We start from the raw sequence: 16,781 nt of genomic DNA, 5'->3' as shown, positions 1-16,781 counted from the left end.
TACAGTTTCTTGTAACCAAGAGTTCGGAATGCAAATAGAAGCTGTTGTCTCCCTGATGCACCTGCTCCTCTGTTTGGTGGCTTTGGTGTTCTTTTAGCCAGTCTGACCAGGACAAGTCTCCCAGGGTGCAAATGAAGACAGTGTAAAACATGCAACCCTTGCTGTCACCGAAGGGCTGCCAAGAGACCCCACCAACCCACCCAGAACAGGATAGGACACAGCAAGGACATGGTGACTACCCCCACCGTCTGTCTGTCTGTCTGTTTAAAATCCCTATATATAATCATACCTCCAGAAAATTTAACCAGAATTCTAGGGTGTATCACAGGCCCCAGAGTATCTGCAAACTCCCTGGTAATCCCAATGTACAGTCTAGAGTCACCGCAAAGGGTTCTGAAGATGGAAAGGCACACCAACACCCCTCAAAGCCCTGGGAATGGTGCTGTCTGCGTTTATATGTGGTCACAGACCTTTTCCTCAGCTTTTCCAATAGTGGTTGAATTGTTCTTTGCCTGCTAATCTCTCTTCAGCACCCCAATACCCCACTCACTTCTACACTTCTGTCCACCCCATCGCTGACAAAAGGACTTGATAGTTTTTCAACTAAATGTAGAGTCCTGAGTGGCCAGCCACCATGGTAACAGAAAGAGCACTGACATGGCATCTGAAGTCCCTTTCTAGCTCAGTGGAGACAGTTGTTCTCAACTGTGGGTCACAGCCCCTTGGACAGTAGAATGGCCCTTTCACAGGAAGCGCCTAAGACAATCAGAAAACACATATATTTACATTACGATTCATAACAGTAGCAAGATAATAGTCACAAAATAGCAATAAAAAATAAAAAATAATTTTATAGTTGAGAGTCAGCACAACATGAGGACCTGTATTAAAGGGCCGCAGCATTAGGAAGGTTGAGAACCCCTGGCATGGGATTAGTTTACCCAGTACACCTCAAGAGGGAAGCAGGCTGAGCTGTAAGTGCAGTGCTCCTTCAGCCTGGGAAAATGGGACTTGGGGTTCACTTGGGATGAGTACTTCTGGGATTAGGGTGAGCTTCCTTGTGTGTAGTTCCCTAGCATGTAATTCACACGATTCCCAGGAGGACAGTCCAGATTAGGGGCATACAGTTCGGGAAGGTTAGCGAGAGCCCCACACATGGCATTTCCACTAGCGCAGTCTCTACCATGCAAATAAGGGTCATGTAAACCAGAGTTATGCAAATAAGGAAAGTCCTGGCTAACTAAAGTTCAGTCCTGTTCTGGTGAGGTCACCTGCCAGTCACCTGACTCTGGGTTTCAACTCTGTAGTGTAAGGTGACAGCGCTCTGCAGCCGGCAGTTTGGGTGGTAACTACAGCTCTCACCTGAATTGTGCTTGTGAAAATTCCCAGACAGGGATTTGTTCCACCTCTGGGTCTCTCGCGAATGGCCTCCCCTCCATGCTAAACTTTGCATGGCAGCTACAATGACCTTGCAAAGAAGCCATGATCCCATGGTGCCCACTGAATGAAGTCTCCCAGTAGCCCCACGAGGCCTTTAAAGTTAAAATCACAGCACAGATCTTAGGCCAGACTGACTGACCCATGTGCATTTTCATCAGGACAGTCAGGAATGCTGGCACCAGCCCTGCAAAAGCATATGGCAAGCTCTGTACCACTCTTGAAAAGGCTGTGACTTTGAGCGGCTTCTGCACCTTTCCTGGCTCCCTTGTCTCCTCTGCAAAGGTTCGTGCTAGGTTGCTGCTGCTGTTCACCTAACTCATTCATGGCACTCAGATCTTTCTCCTCACTCTTCCCTGATCCTGGCACAGCCAGCCCCCTGGTTACTTAAGAACCAATGCCTGGTCTCCAGAGAACTCCCCACCCTTAACCACTTAGTTTTATTTTTGTTTATTTTTGAAAATTTCACACATGAGTAGTGTATTTACATCTTTCCCTCTCCCTCTTCCAGTTCCTCCCCTATCCCCATCCCCTCTCAAGTTTATGACCTCTTCTCTTATATTTTTTTGGTTGTTAGCCTAGCTTTTAACAGTTGAGCCATCTCTCTGGCCTCCTCTAATTATTAAAGAATTACATATATATGCATGTGTGCATGCATAAGCTACTGAGTCCATTTAGCGTTGCTTGCATGTACATGCTTAAGACTGACCACTTGGGACTGGCTAGCCATCCAGGGGCTTTGAACCTGGAGAACACTGACTCTTTCTCTCTCCGCAGCCATTGAATGCCTGTAGCTCTTCATCTGGGGCTGGGGCCTTGTGAAACTCCCACATTCAGCTCGACATATCAGCTGGTGCTGTCGCTTGTCTTATTTCTTTCACAGTCTCTATTAGTTTGTTCAGGCTGTTGAACAGTGCCCCACCAATTAGGCAGGCCGTAACACGGTGCACCACCAATCAATCAGGTGTGAAGGGCAGCCTCGCCTCCACACTCATTTTCCTTTAAGACCACAACCAAAGTAGGACCCTGTGATCCATGGGTCCTATTGCTTCATTAATCAGGAAAGAAGACACGGAAAGATGAAGATGAAGAAGAGGAGAGAGGCTGTGGATGGAGGGGAAGTATGAGATAGGAAGAAAAATGAAGAGAAGGAGGAGGGGGAGTAGTGTACAAACTGATCACATGACCGTTCAAAGGTATGATTAAGGGGAAGGTTTTATTGTAAATCTGTAGAGAACATCCAGAGGTGTCTGGAAGAGTCCAGAGCAGGGAGAGAAAGTAGCAGACTCAACATGGCGGAGTGGGCATGGGCTTGGGTGGTTGGAGCCAGAGGACCAAGAGCAGAAGACAAAAGAGAAGGAACAAAGCCAAAATAGCAGGGTTTTAAGGAGAAATGAAGAGCTAGGAGAGGGGCGCCAGGGAGCTGAGAAGTTCAGAATAAGGAACAGGAGGAGAAGAGCCAGCGTCAGCATGACTCTGAAATGTGTGGCTGGTACTTGTGATGCTGAGGGTGCATGGAGACCGCCATGTGTTTGATGATAGACTAATAGACACTACAGGTAGCCATTTGTCTCTTCTGCCAAGAAAAAGGAAGTGGCTCCTTCGGTAGAGGGATTGGTTTCACAAGTTCCCAAGGAATGCTGGTTTTTGTCTACTGGTCAGAATTTGGACCTGACAAGGAGGAAGGGCACAATATAGACACGAGGCTCCAGGAGGAAATTAAACCAGAAAGATTGTCCCCAAACTCTGTGAACCAACCTCCTGCATTTCACCTGACTCTCCTAATTAGTCAGTGTTTGCAAAGTCTTCAAGAATTGAGAAGCACAACATTATGTGATAAGTAGTATTAATTAAGAATGTTAGCTAGGTGTTGTGACACACACCTGTGGTCACAATATTCAGGACAAGAATGCACGAAAATCACCAACTTTAAGACCAGACACACTACCTAGCAAGTCCCTGATCCAAAGCTAATAATAGCTATGGATTACGTGGGCAGGGACTTCTGTGTGTAAATAGCCCAGGGTTCCCAGTGCAGCTCTCGGACTCAAGGTTGCGCATCCTTCCAAATTTCTTTCTTGAATCCTATAGAGCTTCTGACTGCTAGAGAAAGTAGCTTCAAGGCATACACAGTGGGGGGGGGGGGGGGCTACATCAGTGCTCTCCTACATCAGTCATCAACAAAGAAAATGCCTGCAGACTTGCCTCCCAGGCATTTTCTCCACTAAGGGTGCCTCTTCCCAGATGTCCCAATTTGTGTCCAGGTGACAAAAAAAAAAAAAAAAAAAACTACCCAGCGTATTAAGTGAAGACCTGATGTAGATACACCCACTCTCACCAGCCAGCTAGTGACGACCCATTGTGGGCATGCACACTCCCACCAGCCAGCTGTTAGAAGGGGCTAAGAGCGGCACAATCCCATGAACAGCATTGCCATGAGAAGCTCAGTCTCCCCAGATGGTGAACAAGCCCTGTTAAAATCCAAACGTATCAAATTACAACCCCCATTTCACTTACTCTAGAGTTGATTTACTGGAAGTTTCAATGTCTAGATATTTTAAGACCATCCAAAATACCCTGCATGCTGATACATCAGGCAGACTTTTAGGTTCAGTATTGAGGCTCAGATCACCATTGCCAAGATGCTTATATTCAAGAACCTCAAGTGAGATCTGCCAGAGATACATGCCACCATCCTGTGCCTTTCCACTGTTAGCCCCAGCCCACCCCCAGATGTCAGCGGAATTCCTCACTGTATAATCTGCCAAAGCAAGAAAGTGCACAAAACATTTTCTGTTTTATTTGAAAGCCACATTCAAAACAACTCCATACGTGGCATGACCCCTCTTAAGAATCAGGGATCGAATTTTGCATTCTATTGTTGTTGTTTTCACAAATGAGGATGTTGTGTTCACAAAGAATACGCCCAGCATTACACATCAAATCTTGACAGAGCCAAGTAAGAAGTACATAGGAGCTGAGGCGGCTGAGCGCTTCCTATGAGCCAGGTCTCATCCTCAGCTTCTTACATGCATGCACTGACCTGCCATCCCATTAACACCAAGAAGTCTTAGTTGCTGGAGCTGTTGGGTCAGAGCCTAGGCCCTGGCAGCCCTAGGAACTAGGTTCAGCAGCCTGTCCTCAATAGGAATGGTGGCTTGAATGAAAAATGTCCCTCATAGGCTCATGTATTTGAGCATTTGCTTCCCAGCTAGTGGTTCTATTGCGAGGATTGTAGAACTTTCAGGATGTGGAGCCTTGTTGGAGGAAGTACGTACATAGGCTCTGAGATTTTCTAGCTTCACCGTGCTCCTGTTCCCTCTCAGCTTCCTGTGTGTTATTGCAAGCACCGTTAGCCAGTTTTCTGCACCTGCGGCCATGCTTTCCCCACCTAATGCCATGTCATCCCCATCACAACAGACTCTACCCTGCTGTGGGATATTCTTTTACTCGGTGTGAATATGTGTCGCTGTGCTTTGCTTAATAAAGAAGCTGGCTGGGCAACAGCTGGGCAGGAAGAGATTGGACAGGAGAGCCATACTGAGAGAATGCTGGGAGGAAGAAAGGCAGAGTCAGAAGTCACAAGCAGACACAGAAAGAAGCAAGATGGGCATGCCTTGTGAGGAAAGATACCAAGTCATGTGGCAAAGCATAGACAAGAAATATGAGCTAGTTTAAATGTAAGAGTTAACTAGTAATAAGCCTGAGCTATTAGCCAAGCATTTGTAATTAGTATAAGCTCTGAGTGGTTATTTGGGAGCAGTTGGCAGGACAGGAAAATTCCACCTACATCACCCCTCTGGAACTGTGAGCCTTCATTCCTTGAGTTGCTTTCATCAGACTATTTGTCCCAATAACAGAAAACTTACCAACTACAGGGGACAAGTGAAAAAGACAAACAAGTAGCTAAAAACAAAGGGATAGCCGGGCGGTGGTGGCGCACGCCTTTAATCCCAGCACTCAGGAGGCAGAGGCAGGAGGATCTCTGTGAGTTCGAGACCAGCCTGGTCTACAAGAGCTAGTGCCAGGACAGGCTCCAAAGCCACAGAGAAACCCTGTCTCAAAAAACCAAAAAATAAATAAATAAATAAATATAAATAAATAAATAAATAAATACAAAGGGAGACGCATTCAGTGTGGCAACACTGGAAGAGAAACAAAAAGCTTGAAGCCCTCTTCCAAGTCCATGTTCAGGGTCCTCACATGAGCTATGGGTTTAACTAGAGGGCTATTTGAAGGTACGTATAGCGGAGCAGCCCTCATTAGTGATCCCAACACCAACATGCGGGTCACAGTCTCTCCTGCGAGGTGTCAGAACCGTATGGCATATCTTTCTAGGGAATGAACTCTCCCAGCTGGCACCAGGGCCCCAACATTTTCCTTCTCCCAGTATGAGATTCTTAAAGAAAATCTAATTTCTTGAAGTATGGTTGGAATTTGCAAAGAGAGGGAACACGCATCTTTTCAGAAGGTCTTCGTTCTGGTCAAGACTTTATTGGCCTGTGAACACCTAAGACTGAAGCACAGAGACTGGAAAAGGCTTACAGTGGATCTTATATTAAACCAGTCTCTGGGATGATTATGAGACACGGCACAAGCTTCAGACCGTGATGTGGGACTGGAAGGGAATTCAGAAGGGAGAACAGAGAGATGGAAAGTCCCCATGTTGTGAGCACAAAGAACATTCTCATTGCCCCTGTTCAGAGCATATGCCCAACGTGTCTCCAAGTCATGCTTTGCCTCCCACTACTCTTATCTTCTTTCTTGTCTTTCTTTTGCAGACGTTCATGCCCAAGTCAAGAAGGCTTTGGGTCCCACTGGGCCTTTCTTAAAAGGACACACACTCATTGCTCCATGAGTTCAAGGGTCATCCACTAAGACTTCTGTACTCATTACCATCGTCAAACCTTCACTGCAACAGTACCTTTCACGATGAGTGGTTTTCTGGCCTCCGTGGACCCCCGGCGGGTGCAGTGGGGGGCTGCCTGGTACGCAATGCACTCTCGGATCCTGCGCACCAAGCCAGTGGAGTCCATGCTAGAAGGAACCGGGACTACCACCGCGCATGGCACCAAGCTAGCCCAGGTGCTCACCACCGTGGACCTCATCTCTCTCGGAGTCGGCAGCTGCGTGGGCACTGGCATGTATGTGGTGTCTGGGCTGGTGGCCAAGGAAATGGCAGGACCTGGAGTGATTGTGTCCTTCATCATTGCTGCCGTTGCGTCCATACTGTCAGGTGAGTGTCTAGGAGGCAGGGTTGCTTGCTGACCTGTTTGCCACTCATTCCACTCTTACAGAGAATCGACTGCGACATTTGTTTATTTATGTGATGCAGGGGCACATGCCAGAGCCTGTGTGTGGTGGCCAGAAGACAATGTGTGGGAGTCGGTTCTCCCCTGCCACCAGATAGGTCCTGGGGATTGAACCCATGCCGACAGTATGATCAGTAAACGCCCTTCCGATGGAGCCACCTCCCCAGACTTCTGGAATAGTTAGTAATGAGCTGCCCAAAGGGACCGTGAAGTGGATTGTCTGCTTTTGTCGTCTCCAATGCTAGGTAGATAGAGTACTAGGTTTTGGCCTGATTGTAATAGCTTCCATTTTCTGTGGTTTTCAGTACAAGCAGCTATTGGTGCCCAGGCTTCTGGTCTCCCAGCTTCTATCTCTGATATGTTCTGGTTACTTTGTTTCTGCTTTAACACTTCCTTTCCTTGGAAGATGGGTTGGGTCTCCTAGTAGGAGAAGCAGAGTGCAGGGCCAGTATAAAATAAAGGAAAAGCTGTGCAGAGTAGCAAAAAACAAGTCAATTACTCTGACTTGACTGGCATTTGAGCTCAGGGGCAGCAGCCACACCAGGGGATCTAGGGCTGCTGAAGATCTACAACACTGCCCCCTGGCAACCTCAGGGAACCCATCCCCCACAGGGAGGTCAGCAGCCCCTCTCTCCCTTGACTCAGGGTCAAAAAGCTAATTCAAAAGCAGGATGCCAAGGCCTGCATGTTGGTGATTTGTGGACCGGCTCTCCTATTGCCTTTCTTCCTTCACTTCATTTTCTCGAGAGCTGCAGGCCAGAGCATCTTCCCAGAGTGCCAGAAGTAGGTCAACAAACAACTTGAAAAAAAAAAGAGAGAAAGAAGAAGAAAAAAGGGAGAGGAGAGCATCCTGATTCTTTGTGGCCACGGCAGAAAACGTGAGACTCTGCTGGGCGTGAGGAGGCAGATTGTATCAGTTGATGGCAGCAAGAGGTCTGGCTCTTTAACTGTTCCGGGACAGCAGTTCTAATGACATGCACAGCTCCACAAGAAAAGCCCGACGGTACCATACATCCTTATTAAATAGCAATATTTAGTCTCCATCCATGAAGGAGCAAGACAGTTGGCAAACAGCAAACCCAAAAGTATATTGGCATATTTCACCTAGACTCAAAAGTATGGTGGCACTTTTCAGTTAGTAAGGAGAGATTCATCGGAACTGAGTCTCACAGTCAAGGCGACCCATTCCCTTTCCTGGAATCACCCTTTCTTCTGCATGAAAATTCTAACAGACGCGGTTCGTGCAGACTAAAGGACTTCTGTTTCTTTAAAATGAAATGCGTTATTCACATGACTGGATCATCCAGCTACTTGAAACAAATAATGTGATTTCAATTCTTCCCAAATTTTATTGACAAAAATTATTTATCACAGATGTATGGCTCTGAAAGGAATATCATTATAGAATTGATTGGAGACAACAGAACAAGAACCAGGCATCGTGCTAGAGGGCTGTTCTGGTTTCTTCTATGTTGCTGTAATAAAATACCTTAACCAGAAGCAACTTAATGTGGAAAGGGGTTTATTTCAGCTCACAGCTCTAGGGCACAGTCCATCATCGTGGGCTAAGTCATAGCAACAGAATTTTGAAACAGCTGGCCATGGGCAGGAACAGGAAGAAGATAAGGCCTTCATGATCACTCCCCTGCTTCGTAGTGCTCAGCCCGACTTGTCTTTTCTAGTCTTCAACAGTTCAGAACTCCCATCAGGGGACTGGTGCACACCCACAGTGGCCTGGGTCTTCCCTGTCAAATAACCTAAAGACAATTCCCAGTAGACATGCCCACAAACCAACCCGATGTAGACAGTCTCTCATTACGACTCTTTCCCAAGTGGCACAGGGGCATAGGACAGACACCTAAGACCCCGACAGTTAATGAGTACCACACAGCTTTCCCTTAGGTCCCTGTCTAGTTGGGTACAGTTCCCAGGCTGAGATGAATCCTGTATGCGCGAATCATCATCCTTCCCATGCAATTGCATCCTGGGAGCCCATCCCCTGCCTCAATACTCACAGCACTGTGTCATATCTACTTCTTCATTAACGGAGAACTCTGAACTCAGCCAGCCAGTATGAAGCTGCGGCCAGTTTGCACTGGCCCTTTGCAGCCCTGATAGGTCACACCGCTTTCCACCATAGCGCGCAGTGACGTCACACCGCAGACCCAAAGTCCACTGCCGTGGGACTGCATTCTCGCTGCTGTCATGGGATTGGTTGCTTAGCATTTCCCAGCCTCCTCCTGGCCTGGCTCCACCGCAGACTCGGATGTCACTCGGCAGCTTGTCTTCACCACCGCACCAGGCGCCAGAATAGAAACCTGCCTCTCCCGGTCTCTCCAGATGGCCCCATCCACCGCATCTCTCCACACTCTCTGACTGAGTCATCCGACTGCTGAGACCAGCCAGGATCCTTCAGAGCCTCAGCCAGGGCCAAAACCAAAATCACTCATGCCAATATTGCCAGATCTGCAGTGGGTTTCTTCAGCCAGGTCTCGCACTGCTGTGCAGTTTGGTCACAAATGCCCCCTCCCCACAATCTCATTTCCCTGCCCTTGTTACCCCCATATCACTTAGAACTTAAGCAACCACCCCACTGCTCCATAACATTCACCCAATTTCTCTCCAGCTCTACCCTCGGGAATACTTGTTTCCCTTCTCCTCCCGGCCGCCATTAAAACTTGACTCAGCAGCATGAGGACACCCAGTCACTCCCTCCGTGTGTTTGTCTCCAGCATAGTTACTGCCTGGTGATAAGAGGATGTTAGAATGACAGGCTTTACCCTGTCCCACGCAGAGAGAAAAGAACAATGGGATTAAAGGGGTTTGCAAAGGAGAAGAAAACTGCCCTGAATGCCAGGGAGGCCGAGGTCGGGAACCCATGAGAGCGATGGTGTCCATGGTGGCTGGTTAGGTCAGGAGGGTGAATGTACACAGGTCTAAGGATGTCCCCAGATGAAGTGTCACAGGGAAGCCCATTCTTTTGTATGCTAACAAAAATTAGTAACCATAAACAGACAAGGGAAGGGGTAAGATCAGCAGAAACTGCCGATTTTGATGAAGTCGGGAAAAATCTGGAATAAAAGTACTAACAAATGAGGCTAGAGGTAGGAAGTGACACCAGAGAGGGAGGGTGCACAATATAGAATCTGAAGCAGTGTGTGGTCAGAGAGGCTGGGTTTCAGCTCGGAACCCGTTTAAGCTGCTAACTAGCTGAGAAACTTAAGGAGATCCCTGGAACGTCCCCACTCTGAAAATGTGTAAAAATGTCTTTATTGGAAAGTTACTGTGAGATCTAAATGAGATACCTACCAAGTACCTGGTACAATGCCTAGCACACTGCACTAAGTAACTTGTTCTCTGTTGGAGGCACCTGCAGTAAAACATGGGTTTGGGCTCACTGCATCTTTTCAAGCTATGTGTATCATATACACATACATACATGCTGGCAATTAGTTAAATATTATACTTTAGTGTGTGTGTGTGTGTGTGTGTGTGTGTACAGTTGCTGTATGCATATGTGTACAGTTGCTTATCTTACACTCTGGGAAGTCCAAAACCTCAGCACTGGCCCTAGTTGGTGCCCCCCTGACTACATCTCGGTCAAGGCCAGCCTAGGATACATGAAGCTATATATTCCAGATGCAAATCCTTCTCTAAGTGGGTAGTTTTGTTTTACAGAGGCAGGGTCCCATTATATGGTATTGATAGGCCTGGGACTCACTGTGTAAACCTGGCTGACCTCAAACTCAGAGGTCCGTCTGCCTTTGCCACCCAAATGCTAAAGTTACAAGCTGCCATGCCTGGCTTTAAGTGCGTAGCTTCATAAATGTTTTCTTATAGTTTGTGGCTCTTCCTTTAATTTCTGCTTATGTATATTTTAAAATACTGGTGCCCACAGTATGTGCCCTGAAATTCTAATTCAGCTGGGGCTGGATGGGGTGCCCTGGGCAGGTGTATCCTTACAATCCCCTAGGTGTCTGATGTACAACCAGGGTCAGGACCCACATGGAGAGGAAGCGTGCTAAGAAGAGCTCTGGATGACCAGCAGACTCTCAGGAAATTTTCTTACCTCGTAGCTCCATTCCCCAGGCTACAGAAGCCTCTGTGGAGCATGAGGGATTCTAAAGCTACTTTCTCTCCAACTTACCATGACCCACAGGTCCAGCGACTTCCCCAGCTCCACTCCAGTGTGTCCACTGCCCTCTGGCCTGTCCCAGGTGGTGGGCATTTTATCAGAGGAAACAGCTTGTACCCAACCTCTCCTCTTTTGTCCAGAGGCCTTATCTGCTCTTTAATAACTCCACAGGCTCTGTGCCCTGCCAAGCCTCCAAAGCCCCTTTCATATTATGTTTTTGATAAAGAAAACCATTTTTTCTTTCTTTCCCGATTCTTACCTACAGCTCTGTGGAGAGCGGGTGGAGGCAGGATGCCCTGTGCAGTTTCAAATGTACTTGACTGCAGATGAAACAAAGTCAAGTTATTATGCCCACAGTGTCTAGCCAGTCAAAGGCCCGAGAGAGGCCATGAGCCTCAGGAGGGGAAGGTTGTCAAACTTGATAGGTTTTTCCTCTAGGTTTATGTCGAGTTCTCTTTTAGTCTGATTAGAACTGAACTCACAGGGAAGGGGTAGGAAGAGGCTCTGTCAGTCAATCCAACACTAGACAAGTTGGCAAGGTTAGGCATCACTCTGTAGGCATGGAGCGGGTCAATGGCACAAGCAGATACATCCTTAGTCACGCAGTGGAGACAGGATGAACATAGAGCCAGATGTGCACATGATGGATGGGACGGACAAGAGATTATGGGGCTTGGGCTCTGACCGTGAAAGGCAAGATGAAGTCTAGAGCAGCGAAGGTCTGGCTGGGTGAAGGACGGTGAGGAAGACGAGCTCCCTCTAGCTGAGAAAGGGCATGTAATTGATGGAAGTATTTCAAAATATCATTAGAACAACGGATTTGACAACATAGCTCTGTTAACAGAAAGTGAGGATCAAGATAGAAAACCAGCAAGGAGGACCACACAGAACCCCTGTGGGTGCTGAGCTCCTGTGTGGACACAGCATCCCCTCCATCCATACCTCACTACAGGAGGCCGGCTTTGTCCTGCTCTGGGAGAACCTGGAGCCACCACCACCGGCAGAATGAACTTCCTAAGTCCTGCAGCACTTCAGTGAGGACCAGAACTCAGACCCAAGAGTGGAGATTGGGGACCCAAAACTCTTCCTTTGGACCCTTGAAGCTGGAAACTTTTGCAATAGAAATGGGTTGATGAATTGTTACCAGTTCACATTGGTCATTACAAAAACAGACAATTAAAATCATCCCGATGACTCGGTAGGTTGACACCTGCCACTAAGTTTGAAGACCTGAGCTTCATCCTTGGGATCCACATGGTAGAAAGAAGGAAACAACTCCCACAAGTCGTCCTCTGGCATCCAACAGGCACCATAGCACACTCATGCCCAGAGAGACAGACAGACAGAGAAAGACAGAGAGATGTTTTTTAAAGCCCATGACACCAAGTGTATCTTTCTTAGCATTTATCATGTGGCTCAGCATCAGATGAGGGCAGACATGTCTGGCCTGTAAGCACACAGCCATGCGTGGCTGAGTATCGTGATGAATGTGGACCAACACAAAATAGTAAAGATGAGATGATTTTATTGCATGAACTTTTTTTTTTTTTTTTTTTTTTTTGATTTTTCGAGACAGGGTTTCTCCGTAGCTTTTGGTTCCTGTCCTGGAACTAGCTCTTGTAGACCAGGCTGGCCTCGAACTCACAGAGATCCGCCTGCCTCTGCCTCCCGAGTGCTGGGATTAAAGGCGTGCGCCACCACCGCCCGGCTTGCATGAACTTTGTACATGACAACATCGTGATACAATGTCAAAGGCTGGACATACCTGCATACTGGTGTGTACTGTGTGCCTCCACCATCCTTAAGAGTTTCAGTACCTCCAACTTCTCGTCGGGTGTGCCCATAATGATGAGACACAGGGTAGCACGGAGAGCCCCTATCGAGAGTCTGCCTCTCCAACCTTGCTGGCCTGCTCTGACATCATGTCCTAGTTACTGTAGGCTGCAGCGTCAAGGTCGAGGAAAGGGTTAGAGAGTCAAAGTATAGATATAGATATGGACGCATATACATATACAGGTTCTGATGAGTCCCCACTTCGTCTTTTGGCACAATAAACCATTTTCACTCCCCCAGTGAAAAGCACACTGGAGATGAACCAGGAGAACTGGTGCTCTGTGGCCCCCTTTCCATGATCTAAGGTCATGCCTATTCCCTTGTCTGCTTCCTATAGTACCTATCAGTGTCTCTGCCACACTGGGATGTGAAAGGTAGGCTTTCAAGAGGGTGGTAAGGAAATACCGAGCAAATACATACCTGCCCTCTGACCTGGGGTGGCCAGCTCTCCGAGGAGTGACCAGTTACATATCTGCTGAAATCTTTTTTTTTTTTTTTTTGGTTTTTTGAAACAGGGTTTCTCTGTGGTTTTTGGAGCCTGTCCTGGAACTATCTCTTGTAGACCAGGCTGGTCTCGAACTCACAGAGATCCGCCTGCCTCTGCCTCCCGAGTGCTGGGATTAAAGGCGTGCGCCACCACCGCCCGGCTTTCTGCTGAAATCTTAATGAGGATAGCAGCTGGCCAAGTATTTATGAGTCCCTGGAAGCTGAAACTTGGTAAGACCTTCCTTAATGTCAGCCTTTATTAGTATTATGTTTATTGTACAAACGTTGGACAACAGCCCCTGTGCAACTTCCCACCGGATATATTAGTGGCTCCTGTTTATGGTCGTCATAGCAACTAAACTCTTGAAGACTCTTATGATATGCCTGGCATTCAGCTGTGAGACAATAGCCCAATCCAAAAGAGAAACGAAAGCCAAAAACTCCACTGCTCGTGTGGGTCAAGACATAAAGGCACTTGCTCTCGGGCCTGATGACCTGAGCTCCCTCCCTTCTGGGAGCAGAGAATCGGTTCCCACAAACTGATCTCTGACCTCCACACCTGTGGGCACACACAAAAGATAATTTTTAAGACTCGACTAAATAAATACCATTATAATATTCATTTTACAGATAGCAACACTGAAACCTGGAAGTGTTAGGTGACTTCTGTAGGGTTATTTTGATCCTCTTGGTTTCTGAGCCCATTGTCCGCAAACAGCTTGAACAAGACTCACACTCCCAAATCCCAAACCTACCAGGCACAGAAGCCTTCATCCCCTGAGCTCCGAACAGAGTAAGAGCTGCGGGTCAGTCATGAAGATGTCTCCTAAACTCAGCATCTTCTGGCACCTGTCACCAGCTGAAAGAAAGGTGCTGTCCCTCCATTGCACAGGGCTTGATTGACAGCCTCGGGAGAAGAATGTCAGTTACTGGTTCAGAGAAGGTCTTAATAGACAATTGCACGTTTTTCAAACTGCTGATAGTGAAAACCAGTTTCCTCCAGAAACCCAGGAAAACTTGGGGTTCTTTCACATCTTCTGAAGCCCCTAGTAGAGTGGACAGACAGTGCAATGGGACAGACAGACCATTCACCCCAGGCTTAGCATGGTGGGAGCTACTGCTGAGCACAGGAAAGAACTCTGAGACAGAGCACTTGACATCTCTGCAAAGAGGCAAGATGGTCACCTGGGAAGCAATTCTGAATGCTGCCAGAGCCAACCAGGCCTGGACCAGAAGTCAGGACACCTGAGACTTCATTCAGCTCGGCCTCTCAGCAACTCAGCGTCCTTGGACAGATTACCCCCACCCTCAGTCTCTGTCCCTCTTCTATGAATTAAAGAGTTTGAATTAAATCACCCGCAGGGGCAGTTAGGATGAGGTAGAACTAAGGGGAAGGGAAGTGTCCCTTGTCTCCCCACAGCAAACTCTCAGTCCTCTCTATTTCAGAGCGTCTGAGGACCGGCTAGAATTAGCCTTATACTTGCACCTTCTTAATGCAAACCCTGCTCTGTCATTTACTCCTTATGTGGCTTCCAATTGTACTTATCCTAGAACATTCCAAACGGGTGGAAATCACAGGTATTCCAGAGTATTGATTCCTCAGCCTTTAGGGAATCTGGGAAATGGCCCCAGGTTAGTCAACTCTACCTGTGAGCTACCTCATCCTTCTACGGAAACCTTCCCATAGCCACAAATAGAAACCTGCAATGTGGGAAAGATGGGTGAGCTCTAGTGACCCATCTAGATCTTGGATTCATCATCTTTAGGTGAATACAATAAAGATTTCAGTAACATAACCATTTTGATGGTTATGACGATATATGCAAAGTGCTTAATGGAGCCCATACACAGCACTATGGCCAGTAATATTCACTTTTATAATTGTTATTACCACGCTAGCCTGATGAGATGAGAGGCTTTCTTAATGCAGAAGACCTGACCAGGATTCCAATTCTGAAGCCCCAAGTCTACCCCTAGCAAAAAGACTCAGGAGGCAGGCTTCCTGTGTGTGTATCTGCAGGTGGACCAAAGGGGGTACACTTTTATCCTTGAAGGTATCTAACCCAAGGAATTATCTTTTCTACAGGGACAGTCCCCTTCTAAAAGAGGAAATGATCTGGGTCCCATAGCAAAGTGATAGCCAGACATACAGAGCAGCAAGGCACAGAACTACCAAATGGCCATGGGATAAACAGCTGGGGAGGAAAGCCAATGACTAAGAGCTAATGCCAACATCAGGGGCCTGAACTTTGTCACCTGGGTCTGACTGGCTGACCACAGCAGCTCAACGGCTTTGAAGGTGCCAGTTTATTGGCTTCTCACATGGGCCCACTCCTTCTATCACCTGTGCCCAGGGACTGGTCCTAAGGGGTCACAGCCACCCAGTGGGATCAGAGAGCTTCCAGCGTATTCCATTGCACTATGCAGGAAATAAGGGAGCATTGGACAGAGCTTTGTTAAACGGCTACACGCGAGTGGGAATGAAGGAAGGGAGCAACAGTGGAGAAAGGGATGAGTGTAGAGCAGACAGGAAGGGAGGGCAGATCTTCACAGCAGCAAATAGGACGTGGGTACCTGTAGTCATAGAGACTGATAAAAGGCTACCTAGGGCATGGGGATGGCGGCTTCTAAATACTAACTGAGACAAACACCACCAAGTAAAGGGTGGCATTCGCACGAAGAAGAGGAAATGGCAGGAAACTGAATGGGCCCTCCGTCTGCTCTCGTCCTAGCTACAGCCCTGGCTGTGCTATGGAGAACACATGGCACATCGTGGCACGCTGTGATGAGCCACAACTGGCCATCTTCACAGATCCGACCAAAACGTTCCTTCCAAAGTAACTAAACAGGGGCTGGAGAGATGGCTCAGTGGTTAAGAGCACTGACTGCTCTTCCAGAGGTCCTGAGTTCAATTCCCAGCAACCACATGGTGGCTCATAGCCATCTATAATGAGACCTGGCGCCCCCTTCTGGCTTGCGGGCACACATGGAAGGAATGCAGTACACATAATAAATAAAATTTTTAAAAAAGTAACTAAACATAGTTTCACAACTTAAACTTAAATGTATATATTGTGAGGGAACTCCTTCAGAGGACACATGGACAATTAAAGTCAAATCGAAAGCCTTTATGGCTGGCCAGGGGCTGCATGCAGAGCTCACCCAAATCGTGCAGCCCCGAGGCTTGTAACACAAAACTCACATCCTGGGTTGGCACACTTCAGGTAGCAAAGACAGCAAGAAGCAGAGCTACTGAAGCCGAAAAGCAAGTAGAGTGCATTTAGGGACCTCCCCAGCACACCCTGTTTGGGCAGGTGGATTGGGTCTGTCTTTGTTCCTGTTTTGCCGGGCATTGCTGTCTATGTGCTGGGTTCCAAGGCCTGAGGGTTTCTACCAAGGTGTCAGTTGTGCTGAGGTCCGGGGACCTGTAACATTCATGCACATGCAAAAATCTGTCCTAAAGCTATTCACTCTTTCTGTTTTAGAATACATTCACTGAAAAACATTGACCATACTCATATATCTTGAGACATGGATCTTAAATGATCCAGTTTATAACTTGTTATTTTATGTGTATA

At 47.5% G+C, this 16,781-nt stretch overlaps 1 protein-coding gene across 1 annotated transcript in view; it reads left to right on the top strand.

Moving 5' to 3' along the window:
• Slc7a14 (solute carrier family 7 member 14) overlaps positions 1-16,781 on the top strand; it is a 110,865-nt gene that overhangs the window by 50,243 nt on the left and 43,841 nt on the right. The window contains exon 2 of the mRNA XM_041659057.1: positions 6,219-6,673. Within this exon, the coding sequence (XP_041514991.1) occupies positions 6,370-6,673 (304 nt within the window). The 5' untranslated portion in view covers positions 6,219-6,369. The remainder of the gene's footprint in view (positions 1-6,218; positions 6,674-16,781) is intronic.

This window comes from Microtus oregoni, unplaced genomic scaffold (assembly GCF_018167655.1).
Source record: "Microtus oregoni isolate MIOR12 unplaced genomic scaffold, Mior012 000010F_ref0000083, whole genome shotgun sequence".
In the NCBI taxonomy this organism is placed as follows: Eukaryota; Metazoa; Chordata; class Mammalia; order Rodentia; family Cricetidae; genus Microtus; species Microtus oregoni.
Note: the sequence above shows the minus strand (reverse complement) of the source record. Positions and strands in the feature narration are given on the sequence as shown.